This window comes from Helicoverpa armigera, chromosome 28 (assembly GCF_030705265.1).
Source record: "Helicoverpa armigera isolate CAAS_96S chromosome 28, ASM3070526v1, whole genome shotgun sequence".
NCBI classification, from domain to species: domain Eukaryota; kingdom Metazoa; phylum Arthropoda; class Insecta; order Lepidoptera; family Noctuidae; genus Helicoverpa; species Helicoverpa armigera.
The window spans coordinates 6,253,538-6,276,795 of NC_087147.1; the positions used below are offsets into that span (position 1 = coordinate 6,253,538).

The window sequence follows — 23,258 nt, forward strand, 5'->3', positions numbered from 1 at the left end:
TTATACCATTTTTCCCCTTTTGTCCCCCTTCCACGAGCGTGATGAATGACATACGTTCAATGTGTAGCCTAAAAATTTGCATAGGCATGTTTGTTTTCCAAATATATTGCTATTTTACCTGGGTAATGGGGAATTTTACCCTTCTGCCTTTTTAGGGGTATTTTTTATACATTCGCTTCGTATAAAAGTATAATTAGATTTTTGTATTTGGTGTTACTGAGTCGACGATTTAATTTGTACGGTAATAGGATTAAAGGCTGGGCTTGTGATGAAATATTTTCGGTTGGTTGAAATTAGGCCCGGGTTCCGCAGATAGGGGTCGAGTTTATTACAATTTAATATTATATTGTCACTGGTAAAATGGGGTGCATTAAGTAGATGACTTTTTAATTTTTATTAGAATTTTCCGCTTCACTTTGTGTGTTTAAACGAATAAAAAAAGTTGCGTTCTATTGTAAAAATACAATATTGCTTGCTGCAACAAAAAACTAAGCAAGTATTAGTATGCATTACCTACAATGAAAACGTTCCCAAAACCCATAGGTGCCATAAAGCCATTCAATAAATCCCCACCCTTTTACAGCCCCCAATTCGCGAAAATAAAAAATGAATTCAATTTACCATAAAAATATACCTAAGCTAATTTTTTACGATCCCCGAAACGACGACTAGGTACAATAATTTTATTCGCAAAATGACAAAAAATGGAATTTAGGAAATGGTCGTGTCGAGTGAAAAACCTTCTTATGAATTATTACTTTAGAAAGCACGGTTGCCATATTGTCGGGAAAATGGCGAATTGAAATATTATATTCTTTAAATTATCGCTGAGAAATGAAAGAGTGGTGTGTTCGTGAATCGGTGATTTTGGCTCAGTACCTGATTAATGGATCTGCATTTTTAGTAAATATTTTTGAATTTTACCGTTTGACGGAAAATGTTTTGAGTTTAAGAGTAATGGTTGTTGAAATAATGTAGTTTTTGAAGAATTTATGAAATGGTTTTCTTAACCGTTAAGTGCAAAAATCAACCAAAACAAAAGCCATGGAAATTACCAACCCTTTGCCGGCACATTACTGCTCAAGTAACCTAAAAAATTACATACATTTTTCAAAATTCTGAATGAAAATAAGACTTTGAAGCACGCGTGGTCTGATAAGCACTTTAGCGGTTCAAAACCCGTCTATTTGAACCCCCACAACTTAACAGCAACTTCAAACAAAACTGTAATCCCTACGTTCAGTAAAAAACTTAAAAGGGAAAAAATCGAGCTAAAAAAAGCATAATAAAGCATCAAGTTTTGAAGTAAAAGGGGAAAATCGGGAGATAAAGTTAATGTATCTAAGTGCTAGACGGTAAGTCCCGGAGGAGACTGAAAGAAATTGAACAATCATACCTTTAGCATCGTCTTTATAGTATACGGGATTATTGTCGCGTTGGCCTTAAAAATATATTGACGGTATCTAAGTGCCAGGATTTCGAAAAACGAAAATCTTGACAAGAAAATTGCAGCAAGAAATCATTTTCACCCGACTGCTAAGAAGGTTAGCAAAAGAGTTTGTAGTTATGGAACGATTATGTATAGGTAACTAGCTTACGCCAGCGGCTTCGCCCGCGTGGTGTGTTGATAAGAGTAGCCTATGTGTTAATCCAGGGTATACCTATACTTATACCTATCTACATACCTTTCAACCAAATCGGTTCAGCCGTTTTTCCTTGAAAGAATAACAAACATACATCCATACATTCTCACTAACTCACGTTTATAACCTTAGTAGGATGTTAAGTCATTTCCCTAAGCAAGGAAACGCAAAATAAAAATATAGCAAGCAGCTTCTCTGAAATCCTAAACCATTAATCGTACAAGCCATTACTATAACGACCAATTCTTGATAAAATTTCCACCCCAAGACAATGCATCGTATTTTTAAATATATAACACGCCCCTTTTCTTATCAAATGGCGTTTACTACCAAAAACGCACATTGAAGCACGATATATTTTCAAAATATGCCACAGAAAATTTCAAAAATATTTTAATGTATTACTAGAACGCTGTATCTAGGAATTTATGTTGCTTGGTATGTAGTCGATAAAATGTTAGGATAAAAATATGCGGACCAGTTATGTATGATTCAGGCGATGTTGGGGAAAATTGGTAAATGTGTTGCTATGTGCTGTGCTGGATTTGGGGTAAAATATGTGTAAAATAGGGGTGAAACGGTAAATCCTACTTTGACAGGTTATTAACACTTTTTAGTCAGCTTTCTGTGTAACTAAATGAGTTAGACATATTTGGACTCCTTAACTACACATTTGATATTCAAAGATTGACCCAATTATTGTGGTGTTTTCGAAGATGAAAAAACGTACTAGATTTTTTGATAAAATAGAGAGAAATGCAAAATGAAATTAAGTTCACCTTAAACTCAATAAAGAAACAAAATTAACATTTATCTTAAGAATCTTAAAATAAGACAGGAAACACAACAAAAGTACCAGGCAAACAGAAATGTAGAAGAGTCATACCGTTAGTACATTCTAAAAAATGAAAGCAAGCAATGTTTCACGAGACATAGTACTACTGCATTCTCTAGGGAAATATATAAGCTGTCTGTTAATGTTCCATCTAGAAATACTAGATATATTTCAGGTTTTACCTAGTACTTGCGAAACTAGAAGTTTATTTATGCATTTGTTTGTGTCCCAGTTTTTGGTCTGATGGTTTTTTTTGAACTATCTTGTTGTAACTTCTACGCATAATTATGGTTAAAGTAATTAGATTGAAGTTTAAATTGTGTAAGTAGTGTTATTTTTGCGGAGTAAAAAATTGATCGATTTATTTTCAATAGTGCGCTAGAGGAAATATTTTTAATTCAGTCTACATTTTCGAAGTATGATTCCATTTAGTACACAATGATGTGACTATTTGACGTTGTGTGTTATAAAATCAGTATAAGAAAGACATGTATTTACAAAAATATACGAAGCTACATTCACATAACATACCTATTATATTATTCAAGCAAATTATTTTTAATGAAATGTAGATAAAGCGCATTAGAAATTACAAAACAAATCAAATTAGCACTAATAAGAATATAATGTAATATAAACTGTAATATAATACCTTTAAGGTTTACAATCAGATATCAAATTTCAATAAAAGTAATAAACTTAGTTTATTGTGTGGGAGTGAAACAACTTCAATTTATATAAAGTATTGGATGTTTTATTAGAGTTGTACTTATTGGAAAATGATCAGTACTGTCGAGGACATTTATGGTTGAACTAGTTTCACACCTTCGCAATTTGGTAGTATAATACTATAGTGAGATTACATAATTAAACCACGAAGTTTGATTCTAATAAGGTGTCACTGAAAAATCCATCCGTTTACTTATTCACAAATAAATATAATAAAAAGGAAAAAAACATGTTGATTGTTTGTTTACCCTAAATAAAGGTTACGAAAATAATGAACCGATTAGAAAAAAACTTTTACTATTATGAAGCTACAGTTAATAGAAATAACTTATATTCATATTGATCAGTCATGTTCGAGTTACTTGCTACTGTTGGCATTTTAGTCGTAGAATGCAATCGATTGAAAAATGCCAAAGGTCATAAAAAATATTGAATAAGTACTGCTTCTTCCTTGATGAGACTTCATAAAATGGGCTGTATTTATATATTATATACATATATTTCTATTCAGTTAACTAGTATATTTAGTATTTCATTTTAATACGAATTGTATCAAGATGACTGAGCAATAATAATTTAGGTGAGTGAATTCATCGCAGAAACAAACGTCAGATGTTTGTATAAACAGTTCAATATTTGTTAAATCTACTAGTTACTAAAGTACCTATGTTTATTTGTTTATGTTAAAGGACCTTTTACTCTCTTAGTTTTTTGATACAATATCTAAACCAAAAAAATACTACGTAATATTGTTTATAATTTGTTTATTCAATAGTTACGGGTCATCAAAAAATTTTGTATGACTGTACCAGTCAGCTAAAAAAAAAGCTACTAAAATGTGCACCAACAATTGGTGGATTCTCGTTTTTGGGCTGCAAAATACTCGAACATCTGTAGTTAGATTTTATGTTTGTGTTTTTTACCTAAAATCCTATACAGTTTAGTTTTAAAAATCGCTAAGGGTTGGCCCGTTTCGGCAAAACCTCGCGTCGACGAATTCCGTCTCATTTCCCAAGGGAAATCTCTTTCCGTTTTTTAATTTGCGTATTTTTTCTCACTAATGATGAGTTTCAGTTTTAAATTTAAGTAAACACGAAGTTTTAAAACAAAGCATGTTGTCAATTTTAAGCTTCGATTTATGTCAATTCATTTTTCTCTACATCTGTCCTTGTCTTTATATAAAAAAATACTGGCTAGAATTTTCCCAACTATTTTGGGGACTTCTTCCAATCTAACCAGACGCAGCTGAGTACCAGTATTTTACATGGAGAAACTGCCTACAACTTACTTCCTCAACACAGTTACCAGGGCTAGAATGGCTGTCATACTTTTTGGCTTCTGACTACCCGTAACGACTGCCAAAGATGTTCAAATGACAGCCCTACCAATTTCCGAAACACCAAGCCACCCATCCAACTACCTACCTTTCCAAGGGCAGCTTAACCTTATGACCAATAGTCATGTGGCTACAACTTTGCCACGAGCTCCCTTTATTTTAAAAAAGTCAGGTAAAACTACCAGGCGCCCAGTCACACAAGGAGTTTAAAGTAACGAGGTGTGTTGAACTCAGCGGGGAAATCTTGGTACGTTACTAGTTAATGTGAGAAACTACGTTTTCTAATGTTTTATGTAGGAATTACCTTTGTATTAGATTTTTGTCGTAAAAGAACTAAGCATTTTAAAGTAGTCTAGTGACGCTAGGATTTTTAAGTAGCTTTGCAGCAAGACGGCTGGCAGGAGCTGGATGCGAGAAGCCGAAAATCGATCTCAGTGGCGTGCACTTGGAGAGGCCTATGTCCAGCAGTGGACTGCAATAGGCTGATGATGATGATGATTGCAGGGTATCTAGAGAATTTGTGAGACATATGGACCACAATCGCTAAGGACCACGGACTAGCAATCGAAGCGTAGGACGTCCACCAACAAAATGGCCAGACGACCTTATAAAGGTCGCCGGAAGAAGCTGGATGCAGGTCGCCTCCAACAGGTATCTGTGGAGAGCTAAGTGGGAGGCCTATGTTCAGCAGTGGATGTACTATGGCTGAGATCATGATAATGATGATGAATCGCTTAGGTACCTGTCTGAAGTTAGTTGCAACCCGGCATTACGTTTGGCGCGAACCGTGTTTCAGTCTATCTGATCAATCAAAGACATTTAAAACCATGGGAAGCTCAATCCTCCATCATCTTATAATGATATAAAACTTCAAAATCAATTAATACACTCGACACAGCGCTGTGCATACAAGATGTGTCGAGTCAAAGCCGCCATTGTTTCTATAAGATTCTCACGAGCCCGTTCTAAAAGCCGTAAGTTAACTGTAACACTTGAGAGTTAATGAATGATCTTAATGTCTTGGAGATATGCATTTTTAAGATGTATTTTGTCCCATTAGAATGATCGTTACATCATCATCAGCCGTTTTATCGTCCCACTGCTGGGTTCAGGCCTCTTATCATACAGAGAAGGAATGAGTGTTGACCACCAGGCTTGCTCAATGCGAATTGGTGATTTGAGACTATTACATACCGGGTTTTTTCAATCTGTTATCCTTCACCTTTTTTTCTGACTTCTGAGTACCTATTAGGACTGCTAAAGATGTGCAAAAGACAGCCAGGACCTACCAATTGAACGTGCCTTCCGAAACACGGAGGAACTCGTCATGAAAAAATGGTAACCCATCCATAATTGTTTAACTTTAAGATCGAGCGAATCGTGTCGTTTACTTAGAAAATGGCAAGTGTTATAAACATAGGTAATTAGGAATCCTTATTTACAATTAAAATTCTTAACAGTAAAATAATGTAATTACAACCGTTTTTCCCTACACATAAACTTCTGTATTAAATTGTTATCGATAAAAAACTTGCAACCTATTGAGTATAATAAGCCGATTGCTAACTGAAAGGTTATATGCAAATCATGTTGCTAAGTTAACCTTTTCGTTTTAATCGTTAATTTTAATACTAGCTTTTGCCCTTAACTTCCACTGCATACTCAATAGTCTAGACTGTAAAATGTACCGCCTGTATAACATATGGAATGCTAATTAATAATTGAGTAGGTATTGCATAACCTTCAAATTAGGACAATATATGTTATCTAGATATCTAATCAGCTTTGTGTATGCAACATTCTGTCTAAATCTGTTCAATAGTTTTGGAAATATGGACTTTTTTAACGACGTCAAAAATCATCAAATCCCTCCCGCTGTGGGTTAGCAGCGGTGAGGGAGTGTCAGACTCTTACTGACTAAAAACCGTCGTGTTCCGTCGTAGGCCTTATATGTACCAGGGCCTACAAGGGAACACAAACACATATTATTATATTATTCGTTTTATAGTATGTTTAGAATTTTATCAGCCAATCTTGGAAATAAAAGGCCAGAATGCAATTATTTGTGTAGTTTATGCTTATAGTGAAGTATTACGTGGTTATTATGCAGATTTCATTAGGTCTTAAATAAGATTGTTTAAATAGGTAGATGTTGTTTTTCAAATATAAATAGAAAACTAACTGTTTTCCGGGGTTTTACCGGCATTTACAAAACGAATGACTATAGTTTAATATTACCTATGTATGTAGGTCTATGTAGTCCTTTCTCAAGAATTGAGATCCAAAATAAAGGTTTCGTCAGATAATTTTGCCGCTCTGAAGTCAGCCATTTGAAGCCTCGGACAAGCACAGTGAGTGTATTTATTCGTACATTTTGACTATCATGAAGTCAGTTCAGAGCGGCAAAGTTATTTAGTGAGTGTGATTTATGTGACTGTTCAAGAGATTATAATCTTTAACCGACTTCCAAAATAGCGGCGAATCTTATTTACAACTATTGCAATACGACAGTAAATTTTTACATAAAAACGGGTATCTACCTACATTCAAATACAAATACAAATATTCTTTATTGTTGTTTTTATTTATTGTATTTTTTGTATTTTATTTATTTATTGTATTCTTCAAACAAAGAAACCAACTTTCATACCCAAAATGGCCGACAAAGATTTTAAATAATTCCTCAAATTCGTACATTAATAAACCAACTAGCTTTTAGTATGACCACCGACGCTCTCCTTTTATGTTAAAATTAATTATTCCCTTCATAAAGTAGTCTGTTATAATTAATTTAAGTTCGAATACTTAACTAAGTTTAATTAAGTTCTGGGTAAGCTGTTTAGTAGCACAGCGCATTTTATTTGTCATAAAACAAATATTTTTTAAGCCTTTACGGTTGAATATTATGGTGAGTTTCAAAGAGTTTGTTATTTTTGACTGCTGTTGTGGGGAATTTGAAAACCTCAAGTCTGCAAAAAATGTGAAAATCAAAGAAAAGTAAAGTCTTTTGGTTAATAACGATGACAATGATGATCAATTAATCTATTATCATGCTAGCTTCAGTCTTCCAGTGGTTTCACCCGTATCCCGCGAAAACTATTTCACGCACCCGGGTAAAAATCTCGGTAGATTTTTTCTGAAAGATTTTTTCAAATCGGTTCAGCAGTTCTTGAGATTAGCGCGTTTAAATAAATAATTCGTCAGATTAGATATTATAAGTGTAAGTATACCTATTAGGTATATTGCTTGACCTAAATAAAATGTGGGAATTACAGCCCTGAAAACGCGAATAAAACTGTCCAGTCCCATAACCGTATCCATTTTATTATTACATAAGCAGATTTTTCTCAGTAAATTCATTTGTTATTTTGTGCGAAAACCATGTAATAATGGTAACAGCACACTATATCTTAGTAAATGTGTCGCGAGAGATATGTCTCGGCGGGTAGTGTGAAAATATTATACAGTCAACTTCAGGTCAGTGGTAACAGTTTTATAGGAAAATCGTACTTATTACTATTGAGTTAAGGTGCATGACTGTTACCACTGATGTGCAGTCTACTGTACGTATGTGTACACATAGACTTAGTTGTAGATGTGTTTGTTTGTATTGTCTTTGTGTTAGTGAGACAGACAAAATAATAAAGTAAACGGCCTATCTTTGAAAATAAGTTTTGTCACGATTTTGAGGTTAAAAAGTGTTATAGAAAATAAGTTTGCACACCTGAAGTTAGGCGTTTGACTAGGTACCTGCGCATTTGTTCGTACATATATTTTTGAGAAGCTGTTTATTCGTATATAAAAAAAAATGGATATGCTAAAAACGTCAAGTGGATAATTTCAGAATTGCACAGTTTTTATGAAGCCTGGTAAACTATTAGTTTACATTGACTTAAACTCCATCTAAAAAAAACTAAAGCAAATCACCAGCTTTCCACAGCATTCCTTTATCCCCATAAATACAAACTAAAAACTTCTTTTCAGTGTACTTATTACTTCAAAACGAAACGTTCTTACAGGTTAATTCCAAACTTTGGGCTTGAATAAACTCGACTGGAACTTTCTATACCAGACCATTGAAGAGTCTAACATAAAAACTTTTAAACCTACACCTAGTCTAGGAATAGCCGCAAACTACCAACTAAATAGTTGAACGACAGTTGACAAGATGGCTGGCAATTTTTTTAAAGTCATATCTTATTTCCAATCAAAGATTTCAGGCGGTCATACCGGCTAAATACCTGTTCTTTGTATATGCGTATATATAGAAGAGTCAGAAGCCAGTAAGTCTGACAATCAGTTTTACTTAGAGTTTTGGGTTGTCCAGGTAACTGGGTTAAGAAGGTCAGATAGGCAGTCGCTCCTTGTAAAGCACTGGTACTCAGCTGCATCTGGTTAGACTGGAAGCCGACCCCAACATGGTTGGAAAAAGGCTATGCAGATGATGATCTAACGTGCGTACTACCATTTTTTTACCATTCATCTTCATCTTGATTCTTCATGAATGTAGATGCATGGAGAGGAAGAGGAAGACCTAAGAAAAGATTTCATAGATTGCCTGAAAGATGACATGAATAAAGAGGGAGCGAGTGTCAGTATGACGAGTGACAGGGAAGAATGGAAGCGGAAGACATATTGTGCCGACCCCAAATAAAATTGTGTACAGGGCAGGAGGAAGAAGAGATCTTCATACTGATTTATGAGCCCAAAGAAACTATCGGTCGACTAAAAGTTGTTCGTGTGCTGGTATATAAAAGTTTCTCTGAAAGACTTGTCTCGTGTTCCTTGGTAACGCTTTGTGATGCAATTTAAAAGCTATGTAGAACTCTTAAAGTGCATTTTGGACGTATTTGTTGAAGGATTCTAGTTAATTGGTAGAAATATAGTGAGGATAAGTTTGTTTGAAATGCGCAATGACCCGGATTTTATGCTCGTAAGTTTTTTTTGCAGTATAAATAAGTACCTACTAAGTTAGGTAGATCGGTGACCATCTATGCCATAACGAGATCCTACCTAAATGTTTCGGAAGGCACAATAAATTGTAGGTCCCGACTTTCACTACTTCTTAGTAATTTGCCAGAAAGTCTAACTAAAGATCTTAACAATGGGCGAATGGCCTACAAAATACTTCAAAATTCGTTTTCACTTTCTAAGTATATTGGTTACTAATTAATGATTAAAGGTGAAGGAAAACATCTTAAAACCTGTACTTAAAAGTCTGTAATCACCAACCCGCATTGAGCAAGCGTGGTGATTAATGCTCTATCCTTCTCCGTGTGAGAGGAGGCCGCAGCCCAGCAGTGGGACGATAAAAAGGCTGATTATTTACGTATGTAGGTACCTGTTAATTTATTTGTTCTCTACCTACCCCTTTGACGATAAATGTCGCGAAACCAACGTAACTTAAACTAAGCGAATAAGTTTAGTGAATCTAAATAGTTTCTCAGTTGAATACGAGTTGAAACTAAGTTTAAATTAACACAGAACATGAGTGTTTAACTTTTAACTGTAATAGTTCAAAATATTTTAACCGTTTATTTAAAGTTCTTGCATGCTACGTTGGATCATATTCGTGGTTATTTGCTAGTTTAAAATACTAGCTTCTGGGTTTATTATAACTTTATGTTAACCTGTTAACGGAGTGCAGTTTAGTTAATGGATGGTTCAGTTATTATTCTGTAGACTTTGGATTTGGACTATTTTAAGAGAGAAGACTTATCCTTAATTCATAGTTTACTTTTGGGTGTAAACATATCCTCAATTTTTTTTTTCAAATTCTCGTAAGTACCGTTTTTATTTACATTGACTGGTTAGTTAGTTAACTATAGGTACATAGCTACTTATTACCCAAAATATAAGTCTTTTGGTATTATGTAGAATACATTATTAACACAACAAAATCGGACAAGAGCTGAAAATATACTAGATAACAGTTATTATTATTTGAAGTGATCATCTTTTATAGATGTTATCAGGCCATAGTATACTGAAAATAACTTCCCTATTAAAAATAAACTTTCACCAAAATCCTACAGCATAAACCACCACAATCTAAACAGAATCAAATATCAATAAACCAACCCAAAAACAAAAGCATTAACTTCCAAAATATGACTCGAAAACAATGCAAAACGAGAAAATACCTGTTCAAGCCAACGGAACAGAACGGTTCTCAAAGTAATATAAACAAAATTCTAGCCTAGTAAAAACCGGCCAAGTGCGAGTCGGACTCGCTCACGAAGGGTTCCGTACTATTATTTATAAATCGTTCCATTTCAAGCATCTACCTGTTGGCGTTATGGATATCGAGCAAAAAAATCACGTTTTCTGTATGGGAGCCCTCCAAAATATTTATTCTATTCTAGTTTTCAGTATTTGTCGTAATAGCGGCAACAGAAATACATCATCTGTGAAAATTTCTACTCTCTAACTATCACGGTTCAAGAGATACAGCCTAGTTACAGACGGACGGACGGACGGACGAGCGAAAACAGAGTCCCGTTTTACCCTTTGAGTACGGAACCCTAAAAAGGCTGGAACTACTTTTAAAGTCATAGTCGAGTGCAAAGATGTTCAAGCAACTGAGAAAGACAATACGGGACTAATAAAAAACTTCGACTGTAAAGCGGCTATAGAATTTTTGATAGCACCAGCTTTTGTTTTGAATTTTGATGCAAAAGTTGTACAACTTTGTCACTTCATATTGAAGTTCATATTTTGTACTGAAATATAGACTACTTTTTTAGTCCACAAAATTTCAGTATACAGTAGTTCATGACGGGTAAGTTGCGGGTGGGATCCCGGCTGTCATTTGAACATCTTTGGCAGACGTTACTTGTAGCCAGCAGGCCTGACAACCAGTCTTAATCAGGGGTATCGGGTTCTCTGGTTAACTGGGTTGAGGAGGTCAGATAAGCAGCAGAGCTGAGTACAATTATAATAAGTAATTTTGAATTTAGACTGGAAGTCGACCCCAACATAGTTGGGAAAAGGCTCGGCAGATGATGAACGCAAGAATGATTTGAATCTATTTATATAGGTGGCTTTTTTCTATCACTAATGCTAAATTCGGTTTGTCTACGATGTCTTAATGTTAGTTCAAGAACATTTTTAAAGAATCCTCACAGTATTTTTACTACCAATTCTTAACAATCTTATTACAAAAAAGGCCATAACACACACATTTTTATAACACAACAAGCGGCTTATCAATATTTTACTCAGCTTATGAGAAACTCCCTCCAATTGCAAATTTTATGCCTCTACGAGATTCTACCACTAAAACGTACTCACGCGTTAAAGCGAGACAAATATATCTAGAGTGAAAGAGGTAGATATATGTCTGCGGTACAATTGTTCTGTAGTACTAAGCTGGTTTGGATTTGCGGGGGTTGCCATGGCAACGGGTAGAAACGGGAGTTTTCTCAGAGATTTGAAAGAATTTCTAGATAAAAGATGTGTTTGTCCTGTGTGTATTTTTATAGGGAGTGTCCACAAAGATTGTTTATGGATTGTGGTATGGTATGGACATTTTTGCTTTGAGTTCTCTGTAAGCAAGTTGGTTTAAGACTCTTTTTAGCTGGTACAACTTCGAATAGTTTTGCAATCGTGACGTAAATCCTACTCTCAATAAGTTGACACTTATTTAAACCTAGGAACATTTCAACACATTAAAATATGGCTACCTGTACATATCTAAAATTGGTCCTTAATTTAAACGAGCAACAAATTTAAAAACATAAAAACAAGAACAGTTCGTGAAAAAGATGAATCAAAAAAATAATATGACAAACAAAAAATAAATAATTAAATACAAAACACGGGGTCAAATGCAATAAAAATGAACGTTGACAGGGTTGAATGTCGTTTTAATATAATACGGCATGTTTATTGGCCCAGCGCGACAAGGGTTAGGCTTTGAAGTTGTAATTTTGAATTTTTATTTAATTTTGATAAGGTTAAATCTGTTTTTAACATTCGCGTATTAAGTTTCTGATGTGTAAGCTTTGAAAATTGTGTTTATAATTATATTGCGAGTTTTTATTTCATTTTGATTAGGCTTTTCAGCACCTTTCATATGCTTTTTTTTACATCGATTATCAGTTGTCATCCGACAAACAAGTTACGGAACAAAAATGGTTCATTTAAGAATAGGGTATTTTAGTCTAGATGAGAAAAAAATTAAAAGTGTATTACAATGATTGTTTAGAGGAAAAGCAATCAGGAAATGTTAGTTTCACTTCGTAAGGTACATAAATATATTTTTTATTGCAGTTTAAAGTTTTTAGGTTGTTTTATCTGTCTTTGAACACTACGAAATGTCGCCGCCATGCTAATGACGTCATTACGGTAGTAAACAACTTTTAACCAAGTGTTTCTCATATTTATATCCACTGGTACTTGAATCCATAATTTGTCTGGTGTTTTTACACTAGTGTTCTCACATTCAGAAACAACACACCAACGATACGGAGCATAATTACTCATTATTAAAATTTTCAATACATATCAAAATATGTATTACTGACAGCTGTAGTTTGTTTACTAACGTAATGACGTCATGACCAAAAAACAATCATGGCGTCCGTTGTGTGCCGCGTTTTCGCGAAATACGCGCGAAATTTGAAATTATGATAAAACAATTAATTTATATTCGTACATAACGTGAGAAAAAAAATATTTTTAATTTTTTAGAGGTATATTAAGACTAAAGAATTTATTTAAGATATATTTCAAAAATGCATGTAATACCCTATTAGATATAATTACATGAACATAAGTAGGTACCGTCTTTTTAAGTACAAGGGACGAACATACATACATCATCTCATCTTCCGAGCCTTTTCCCACACATATCTAATATTGAAAAGAAAAAAACGTAAAAGACAAAATTTAAAATCTCGTCTACTATTCGAAACGAAAACTATTCCAAGATATTTACTGCATCTTACAATCTTCTACACACAAATTTAACCCTCAAAAACATACTGCAGAACGAATAAGTATAAAAAAAAATTGAAACTGTGTCCTTCCCGACGCTCAATGGGTTTTGCAAGGCCATTCCATAGTGGAAACCATGCCAAGAACCACAATAAAAACTATACAGTTATATGCCAAAAAGCATTACTGGAACATGTTTCTTTTAAAAAATAAAACTCAAAGGAATTACTAGTATTAATCTTTGGTTAGAAATTGTGTCGCCAATTTTTGTATTTGTTTTTTTTCTGTTTTTTTAAACAAGTTCGCATTTGAGGGTTATTTATTACAAAAATATTTCATTTTTTCATTTAGTTTTTTTTCGTATACCTATCGTAGAGCTTCCATAAATAAGGATAAGTAAAATGCAAATCTTACAAGTAAAAAAAAATAGCATGCAAAAAATATCTTCAACATTTATTGCGACTCAAACCGAATAGAAATCGAACAAAATACGCTGAAATGTCAAAGTCGAAGTGCCAACAGCTTAACCGGGTAGGCACCCGGGTATCCTAACCTAATCCGGATATTTTGAGCCTTTGACACCTGTCAGTGATAGTATGTGTGGAGACAGGATTAGCGTATTTGTGACAATCTTGTTGTAATGTAAAAATTGATATTTTAGACGTAGGAAAAATGTGTCTAATATAAAACGTATTACTGTTTCAACGCGGTTTCACTTACAGCCTGTGGGAACTACTGCCCATTCCCGGATAAAACATATCCTGTGTTAATGCAACTTTAACACAGGATATGTTTTATTGAAAGGATTTTTTAAACCGGTTCAGTAGTTTCGGAGCCATTAGGGCACACGAACAAACAAATTAAAAATGAGTTATTTTCATTATACTTATTAGTGTATATAGAATACATAAAACTGGTAATATAATTATATTAATTTAGCACGTACCTATCTAAACCTAAACATCAAATATCTATTTACTACAGTTTTTTTTTCACCCCAACACGATTTAAGGAGGGAAGCGACTTTCTGCTAGACTAATTTCCTATGGACTCAAAGCCAGGCTGTTTTCCTTTCACCTTTTCACTTTATCAAAAGATAACCCTCTAGTGCCATATTCAGCGTAAATTATAAAATAATATTGCAAAAATAACTTTTACATAAGGTACTTAAGCTATTTTTTTTATTTTTAGAAAACAACTTTTTTAAAATAATTTTGTTTCATGTATTATTCATTACTATTTTAATTTTAAAGTATCAAGTGACACAATAAATCTGAGATTTAATTTATTTAAATTAACACAACTTCAAAATCCGATGTCAATGCACTTCATTTTTTGTAAATTACTTAATCATGTATTCAGACGCATAAAAAACTTGATACGGATGAAAAATATTTGAAAAGTAACCTATATCGATATACATTAAAACTATACGCTGCTTTTTTTTTTATTTTGTTTTTTCTTTTAACGACGTCAAAAATTATCAACTTTTCCCTCCCGCTGTAGGTTAGCGGCGGTGAGGGAGTGTCAGACTCTTACTGCCTAAAAACCGTCGTGTTCCGTCGTAAGCCTTTTATGCACAAACAATCCCTCAGCCCAAAATATATGCTACCTACTGTAATAAATTCACAAGAAATATTATATAATTTCAGTAGTACAAAAACGTATAAATTCAACCATTGGTTGTAATTATAACATTTTATTACGAGCCTTATCAGAATCACGTTCCTTAAAGGTATCTTACGAAGGACAAGTCGTAATATAAAATTCTTATCTTACTTCGCTTTAACGATCAATTAACGATGTCATAACCCTACGAATGACGCTGGGGTCCGTACGACCCCGAGGTCTGAATGACCCCGAATCCGTAACATTAAGCGTAATTTCGTAGTTGTACGTGTTACGCAGTTTTTTGGTGTACGTGAGGATTGGCAGTGTTAACTAGATGCTTGGGACGCTTGTTTGAATACAGGATTTTTGGAGTTTTGTGTAAAAAAGGCATTTTTTTTAAGTCGATTCGGAAGAACTGTGAGGCAAAAGACACTGGTTATATCCTATTTAATTTCAGAGTTTGGAGAAATATAAGAATAGTTTTAAATGGGAAAAGACCTAACCAATACTTTAAGTACAAGACTTAAATTACTAAGTACCTAAACATTTGGGTAAAACATTTATATAGGTACCCGTTATGACACCCGAATCTGATACCTCTATTACACACAGTCATAATATCCCTTATAGAGACTAAACCTAAAAATAATCAGCAAACCCTACTTACACATTTAAAACGACCCCCATAAGCACTAGAATTACGTATAATTCTCACCTTTTTCACTAAAGGTCCGCAATAAAACGTTACTTTACATAATTATATTTTTGGGGCCCGTCATGCATGTAGGGTCACAGAAATATCGCAGGTCCTACGATTGGATATTGAGGAGAAATGGAGAATTTGAATAAAAGGATCCTATAAAATAGACGTGCTATATTATTGTGAATGGGGTGTAAGGATACCCTGGTAGCAATGGTGGGGTTTTTTCAACACAGTTTTTAGACTCAGGTTTAAAATTTAACTAACTATAGCAATTGGTCAAAAGTTGTTGGTTATTGTAGAAACCCATATTAAAAATTAAAAAAAAAACACGCTTTAAATACAGACTAAAATGACGGATCTTAGTTAATCATGTATTGTCATCAGAACTCAGAGCGTGTGCAAGATTTCATCCTAATCGAAGACCGGGAAGTGGATCACATTAAGATTCCAAGATTTTCTTACACAGGTACATAGTTAGTTACAAGTAAGCTAATATAAGCGTTTTAGTAAAAATCTTAGAGAAACTAAATACCTTTTTGTCGATAATGTGGCAAAAACCATACCATCATATTATGATGCCTTAGAGAGCCTTAAACATTTCTACATAATAACTTAACACCTTTCAAACAAAAAAGAACCCACGGGCGCCAAAATTTAAGCTTCCGAACCATAAAAAACAATACACAACAATCAGCCTTAAAAAGCTTCGACATCTAACCCTTTCCTAACCCGGGCCTATCATCGTAACATTCCATAAACCGAGTGGGGTCTATCTGACCCCAGCCAGGTTAAACCGTTCTTACATGACGTATCTTTAAGCGAAATTTTTGCTATCCTTACATGTTACAAGAGTTTGCGCTTACCGTTTATTTGGCTTTTGAGTTATACGGGAATTTTGCTTTGTTTTTTTGGGTGCAGGGTCGGGTTAGTAATTAGAATTGTAACAACAGATAATGTTGTTTCTGTAGGCAGACGTTTCAATGGGTAGAAATAACATTTCATACATTTTGGAGGCTGTATGAAAATGATATTCATTTCGTAGGCCTATTTATTTTTCTGAGATCGTTCATTGTTTTAATACTTAGAAATCTGGAGTATTGATCAAGGCTGTTCAAAGATGACTGGATTTTCTTAGAACTTTTGTTTTATTCAGGATACTTTCTCTCCAATATGGATTTTGTTTCAAAATAAACAATTTTGTTATTGTCTAGCCTAACTTTCGGTAACAAAAAAAGACGCATAGTATATTATTAGTTATATTAGGACTTCGATGTTTTTGAACATTTTATATACCTATGATAGATATGAGGTGCAATATTATTGCTCTGGACAGTTACTGTACTGAACACACAGGATTAAGGCCCAAGTTCACCAATAACATAACCGACCACTTTTCTTAAAACAACGGTTTACTTTGAAAATTGAAATTAAAAATTATAGAAAACAGTTGCCTTAAGAAAACTGACGTTTATAATTGTCCTTGAACTTGGGCCTAAATAGCTCCATTCCTTCTTCGAATATGATTGACGATAAACAACTGACATAATAATGAATACCAATTTCAATACCAACGTACAATACAAAATGATTTGTTCGATTCAATCATGAAACCGCCGAACAAGCGATTCAAACAACCCCATAATATCTGCTGAATACCCTCTGAAATTTGCCTGAAAATCAGTCCAACGGACCTTCATAAATGTGCCCGTTCTCATATACACCTGAAAATATTTCACACATATTTGGAACCTGCAACCTCTGGGCTGAAACCTATAAACTAAGCGGGGTGAAAATAATAAAAAATTCACATCAAATTGAATGTCAGCCCCTAGAAAGGGATGTTATTAGGAAATTTACGACCAAAGCCGAGTACCATATTATGTTTTATAACCTCCCTGTCATTGTGGGTTATATGGTACCTATAAATAGGGCTGCCATCTCGAATTCCGCCAAACCCGGACAAACATTAAAAAAACCCGGACATTTGGCGTAAATCGCATTTTTACCCCGAACGAGTACGATTTTTTAAACAAAATAATAGTTAATTTGTAATCCATTTACTATTAACATATACTTAATTCAATGAGGTGCTTCCTTACATGAAAAGTGTCCGGGTTTTCCCCGGACGCTTCTTGAAATCACGCCCGGACGGGGTCATAACGAGGACAAATCCGGGGAAACCCGGACGGATGGCAGCCCTACCTATAAAATATATTATGTAAGCAGTGTAGGGTTAAAAAGATTGAAACGTCACTTTTTGCTGTAATTGTTCGTAATAAGGGTTGAAATGATATGTTCCGGAATTTTAGCTGAAGGAATTTCTAGCCTGTTACGCGAGGGTTGAAAATCGGCCATGACGGTTATGTATGTATGTTTGTAAGTCTACTCGACGCTTTAAAGTTTTATTACATTTTAAAGTACCTAAGTGGTTTATTTATTCATCTACAGTATTAAAAAAAAAACTTAACCTATATTTACATAGAAAAGTACCTAAGTAATTTTTTACAATTTATTTTTTACTAATTTTTAATTTATAGCTTGTTGTTTTTCTGTTTTAGAGAAAATTAATTTGAAAAAGGATTTTCTTTAAAAAAACAAGAATATGATGATTTTTTACTATAAAAGTTTCATATGTCTTTTTGCGATAAAAAACGAAATTTCTCAATTTTTTACACATAGTTTTTAAGCATCCATTTTTAATAAAGTACTGTCAAGCACAGTTTTCATTAAAAGTCAAAAACCCTTTCGTTTTAATAAATAAACGTTCTTTTCAATATTTTCTTTTATTAAAATATTTATTATAATACTAATTAAGTCAGTTTAATTGTTTCGAGAGATTACTGAAAATACTTTTGTAGGCATAATTACTTTTAGATTAGTTTCAGATTTTAGGCGATAAAATGAAACTCAATATTGTAGAACAATTCGAGTAAGGGATTATGATTTTTCTAGAACAATCTTTGAGTGACTTATTAAAAGGGTTTTCAGGTATTAAATACAAAAGAGTTCATAGAAAAAAGTGCTTAATAATGGGATAATATTGAAAGTACGTACTTAGGCCTTTTTTGTTTTAACTAAAATGTTGTTGATATACGTAAAGACTTATGAACAAAAAAAATTTACAAAAAAACTATACTAACCGTTTCAATAATCAAAATAAAATAGAAATTAATAACATTTCCTAAACATGTTGAAACCTGATCAAACAAAAACGCATCACTAGAATTCAAAGGAAAATCAACCGTCTCGCTACAAACATAAAACTCATTTTCAAATATGTAATAAAACATACGTATAGTATATCAATGACCTTAAACCCTGCAAACGAAAACCAACTTTAACACTAAAGACATAAAGCTCATTTCTACTTACATATAACAGTGAGGGACGTATTGGCCCTTATGACAGAACAATCAACTCTGTCTTTAAAAATATAGAACTCATTTTCAAAAAAAGAAGTCAAATAACCTTAAACCCTGCAAACGATAATCAACCTTACCACTAAAGACATAAAGCTCATTTCTACTTACATACAACAGTCAGCGACGCATTGGCTCTTATGACTATGCATTTGCGATGTCAAAGAACAATCAATTTTATCATTATACACATAGAACTCATTTTCAAAAAAAGAAGTCCCATAACCTTAAACCCTGCAAACGATAATCAACTCTCCCAATAAAGACATAAAGCTCATTTCTACTTACATATAACAGTCAGCGACGCATTGGCTCTTTTGACTTATGCATTTGCGATGTCAAAGAACAATCAATTTTATCACTATACACATAGAACTCATTTTCAAAAAAAGAAGTCACATAACCTAAAACTTGGCATACGATAATCAACTCTCCCACTAAAGAAATAAAGCTCATTCCTACTTACATATAACAGTCAGCGACGCGTTAGCTCTTATGACTTTATGCATCTGAGCTGGGCCGACCTGGCACTGGTATTCCGCATCGTCTTCCAGCGTTGAATTCACTATACGAAGGTTGTAAACGCCGTGGCGTCTATCTCCGAACATTGTGTAGCGAGGGTAGCCGGGTATTACTGAGGAGAAGCCTGGGAACAAGAAAATATTGGTTAGCTGTTATAAAATCATTTAAATATAGTATCAAATCAAAGGGTATATATCAAAATCAAAGGGTTTTATTTCATATAGACCATTTTAGATATATTTAATTACAGTTCCCTCGAGAAATGTTAAGCTAGTTGTGCGGTTCTAAAAAGCCAGTTTATATCCGTTTGTGAAAAACTTAAAGAAGGGATTTTTATGCATTTTCAGGTAATATTTCAGTAAATGAGACCATCTACATCTACATTTACAAACTTATACTATTTGGGACAAAATAAGCTGTCTTTATGACTCTAAATTATAATGGATTCTGTAGGTATATCATCAGCTTCATCATCCTCCGAGCCTTTTTCCCAAACTATGTTGGGGTTGGCTTCCAGTCTAACCGGATTCAGCTGAGTACCAGTGCTTTACAAGAAGCGACTGCCTATCTAACCTCCTCAACCCAGTTACCCGGGCAACCCGATACCCCTTGGTTAGACTGGTGTCAGACTTACTGGCTATATCATCAGCTTAAAAGGCTCAATTACTACAAGACCAAATAAACTAATTCTTGTTACTTTAACTTACTTAAACACTAAAGAATCGGTAATCGAATCGATTTTCTAGGAACGGATATACTTAAAACATTCCAGATGACAAACGTACCTCAAAAAACAGAAATCTATAAACTCCAAATGACCCTAAAATGATTATAACCGTACAAATCATTTGGACACAGACGGACAGCCGATCGTTATTCGCGATCGAATTGTTAATTGATCGAAACGTTTACACCTATCGTCACGCGATATGGTTTTAGAAATATTCCCATAATATGAAGACACGCTTTTTAAACTGGGAGTTGAACATCGACTATTATTATTTTGGCCCAAGTTCACTGATTACTTAAACGTCAGTTTGTGTCGAAGTTTCGTAGTAGGTAAACAGATGTTTTAAGAAATAACGGATGTATAATGTTGTAGGTGAACTTGGGTCTTTTGAGTTTTGTAACTGCTATACTTAATATTATAAAGCTAAATAATATTATAAAAGCAGCTCCTTCCATTTACGCCTATCTAGCGCCAACTCCTGAACTTCCTTATACGTCACAACATTCACCTTCTCTTTAATTTGCTTGATGTTGCTATACTTTGGACGACGTTTTTGATAAAATCTGGAAGGAGCTGCACCGACAAGAGCTGGGCTCCTAAATTGATAACGATGCAATAGGTTGCAATGTCGAACGAGCTTATTATAGAGACTACTGTTCCAATTTTTTTTATTTTAATGTCAGCGAGCCCATTTTTGGAAGAAGGTTATACGGTTCACGTTATACCATCGTATCCAAAAACTCATTATTTCAGCATCCATAAACTTCATCCAAATAAATTAGCCGAATTAATCCTAGTTACAATTGAACCCCTTAGTCTCTGCTTACCATCTATCTATCTAGCACATACATAGAACGTCTAGATGAATCTGATAAATCCTATAGACTCCGTTGTCATGGTACACAGACGCCCTGACCCGTACGTCTGTCGCAGCGAGGGGCACAAATCATGGGCGATAGCGATTTGGGAATACTAGTATTATCCACTATAAAAGTAAAAGGGCGAATGTCTTTGTGAAAGGGTGAATGGCTTTACATGGATAAGCAGAATAGTACCTAGTATTATGTACATATAATTATTGTATGAATATAGACGTTACTTGATTTTGATACAAATTACCAAAATTTCAGTTATTTTTGATTTCCGTAATATGTAACTACAGTTTCAAAAGGTTTAAATGTCTCATATAATTATTAACTGCCAGCGGTCTGTAAGCCTCATTCCGTGGTAAGTACATCAAAATAAAATACCCGCCTATGAATAACCTTCCTTATAATATGTACATGGGATGTGTAAAACTAAAATAATGTTTGGAAAAGGTCTAGTAATTCTCGAGATTAGCCCGTTCAAGCAAACAAAAACTTCAGCTTTACAAAATCAGTATCGATTTTACACCAGCACCATTTTTCTCCAGCTTAAGCTCATAACCCAGATCGTATCCTCATTGAAATCACACTCTCACTGCACATGCACTAACATTGTATCCAATAAGTGCATCAGAGTCACTGGACCACAATGCATTAGCAATATGAGATTTCTGTTGCACCCGACGCTTGAGTGAATAAGTAATCTCTTTGTAAATAATGTTAGAATTTTTTGCCTTTATATTCTAGAATTTTTGCATCTCTTTTTGCCTTTACATTCTGTGTTACATTGCATTATTGTGCAGTGAAGTTTTGTATGTCGGTGAATAAAAATGAACTGTGATCTAGAGCGTAGTGACACATTTAGTTGGTTTATAAGAACAGCTGGTCATATCTGAGTGAATAGTCTTGTAAAACATTGGGCTCATGGCTTTTCTCATCTATATAGACACATAGTTACACATTTTATAACTCAAGAATAGCTGAACCGTTTAAGCTGAAAATTAAAGGGGAGGTAGCTTAGACCCGGGAAAAGGATATGGGATAGTTTTTGTCGGGTGAAACCGCGGGCAGAAGCTAGTAGGTAATAATGAGGTAATGATTTAGGCTGAACCATGTAAGACCTAGCATTCAGGGTGTATATCTAAGGTTTACTGAAAATAATAATGAGTAAATGACATTATATCTTTCGCATTTTAAAATTAACTTTTTTATTACACAAGATGGTGAAGAAAAAAATTTGGTCTCAATAATTAATGAAGCTAGAAATTTTGGCAGCACCCCATAACAGTGGCGAAGGGTGGTTTAATGAAATAGGGAAGCCGCAGCAAAAAAAAACTGGGGGGAGGGAGTACTGAGGGATGGGGGAGAGTTAATGGAGGTAATTTCTCAGTCCACCTTTTAGCACTGACTGAGAGACTGATAGTTTGAACATGTTTTCTCGAGGAATTCGGCAGATTATTAATATCTATAAAACTTTATTATCTTTAGTTAGGTATATTAACTAGGTACCTACTAGAATCTGAGAAAAGTTGGCACAGGAAACAATACATTTTAAGTATTTAATTTACAACGGCCTGTTAGCCATTGATATTTATCGTAGGTATAGGTATATGTTTCATAAATCCGTCAGGACGTTAATAATTTTAATATTGACGTATTATTGGTAGGTAATTCACCCGAGCGGCGTGCCCGAGTTTTATAACACGTTTTTATTCTCAAAACTTAACCTTGAAAAATAAGTTCCTTCCTAAAGTAAATAATCTGTCGGAAAACAGTCTAATGCGATAAATGCTATCTTAGTTAAGTTGTAAAAGTAGGTATAGTAAGTTCAACTCAGTCGTGCGCGCGGCCTTATGTGTGGGTAACCCTTGTACATATACAGTGACTTTGTGTGCGTGACAAGAGGTACAGTCGGGTACAATAC

At 34.1% G+C, this 23,258-nt stretch overlaps 1 protein-coding gene across 1 annotated transcript in view; it reads right to left on the reverse strand.

The window, feature by feature from the left end:
* Positions 1–23,258, reverse strand: part of LOC110371420 (nephrin) — a 251,131-nt gene that overhangs the window by 183,928 nt on the left and 43,945 nt on the right. The window contains exon 4 of the mRNA XM_064042317.1: positions 19,683–19,862. Coding sequence (XP_063898387.1) covers positions 19,683–19,862 — 180 coding nt within the window. The remainder of the gene's footprint in view (positions 1–19,682; positions 19,863–23,258) is intronic.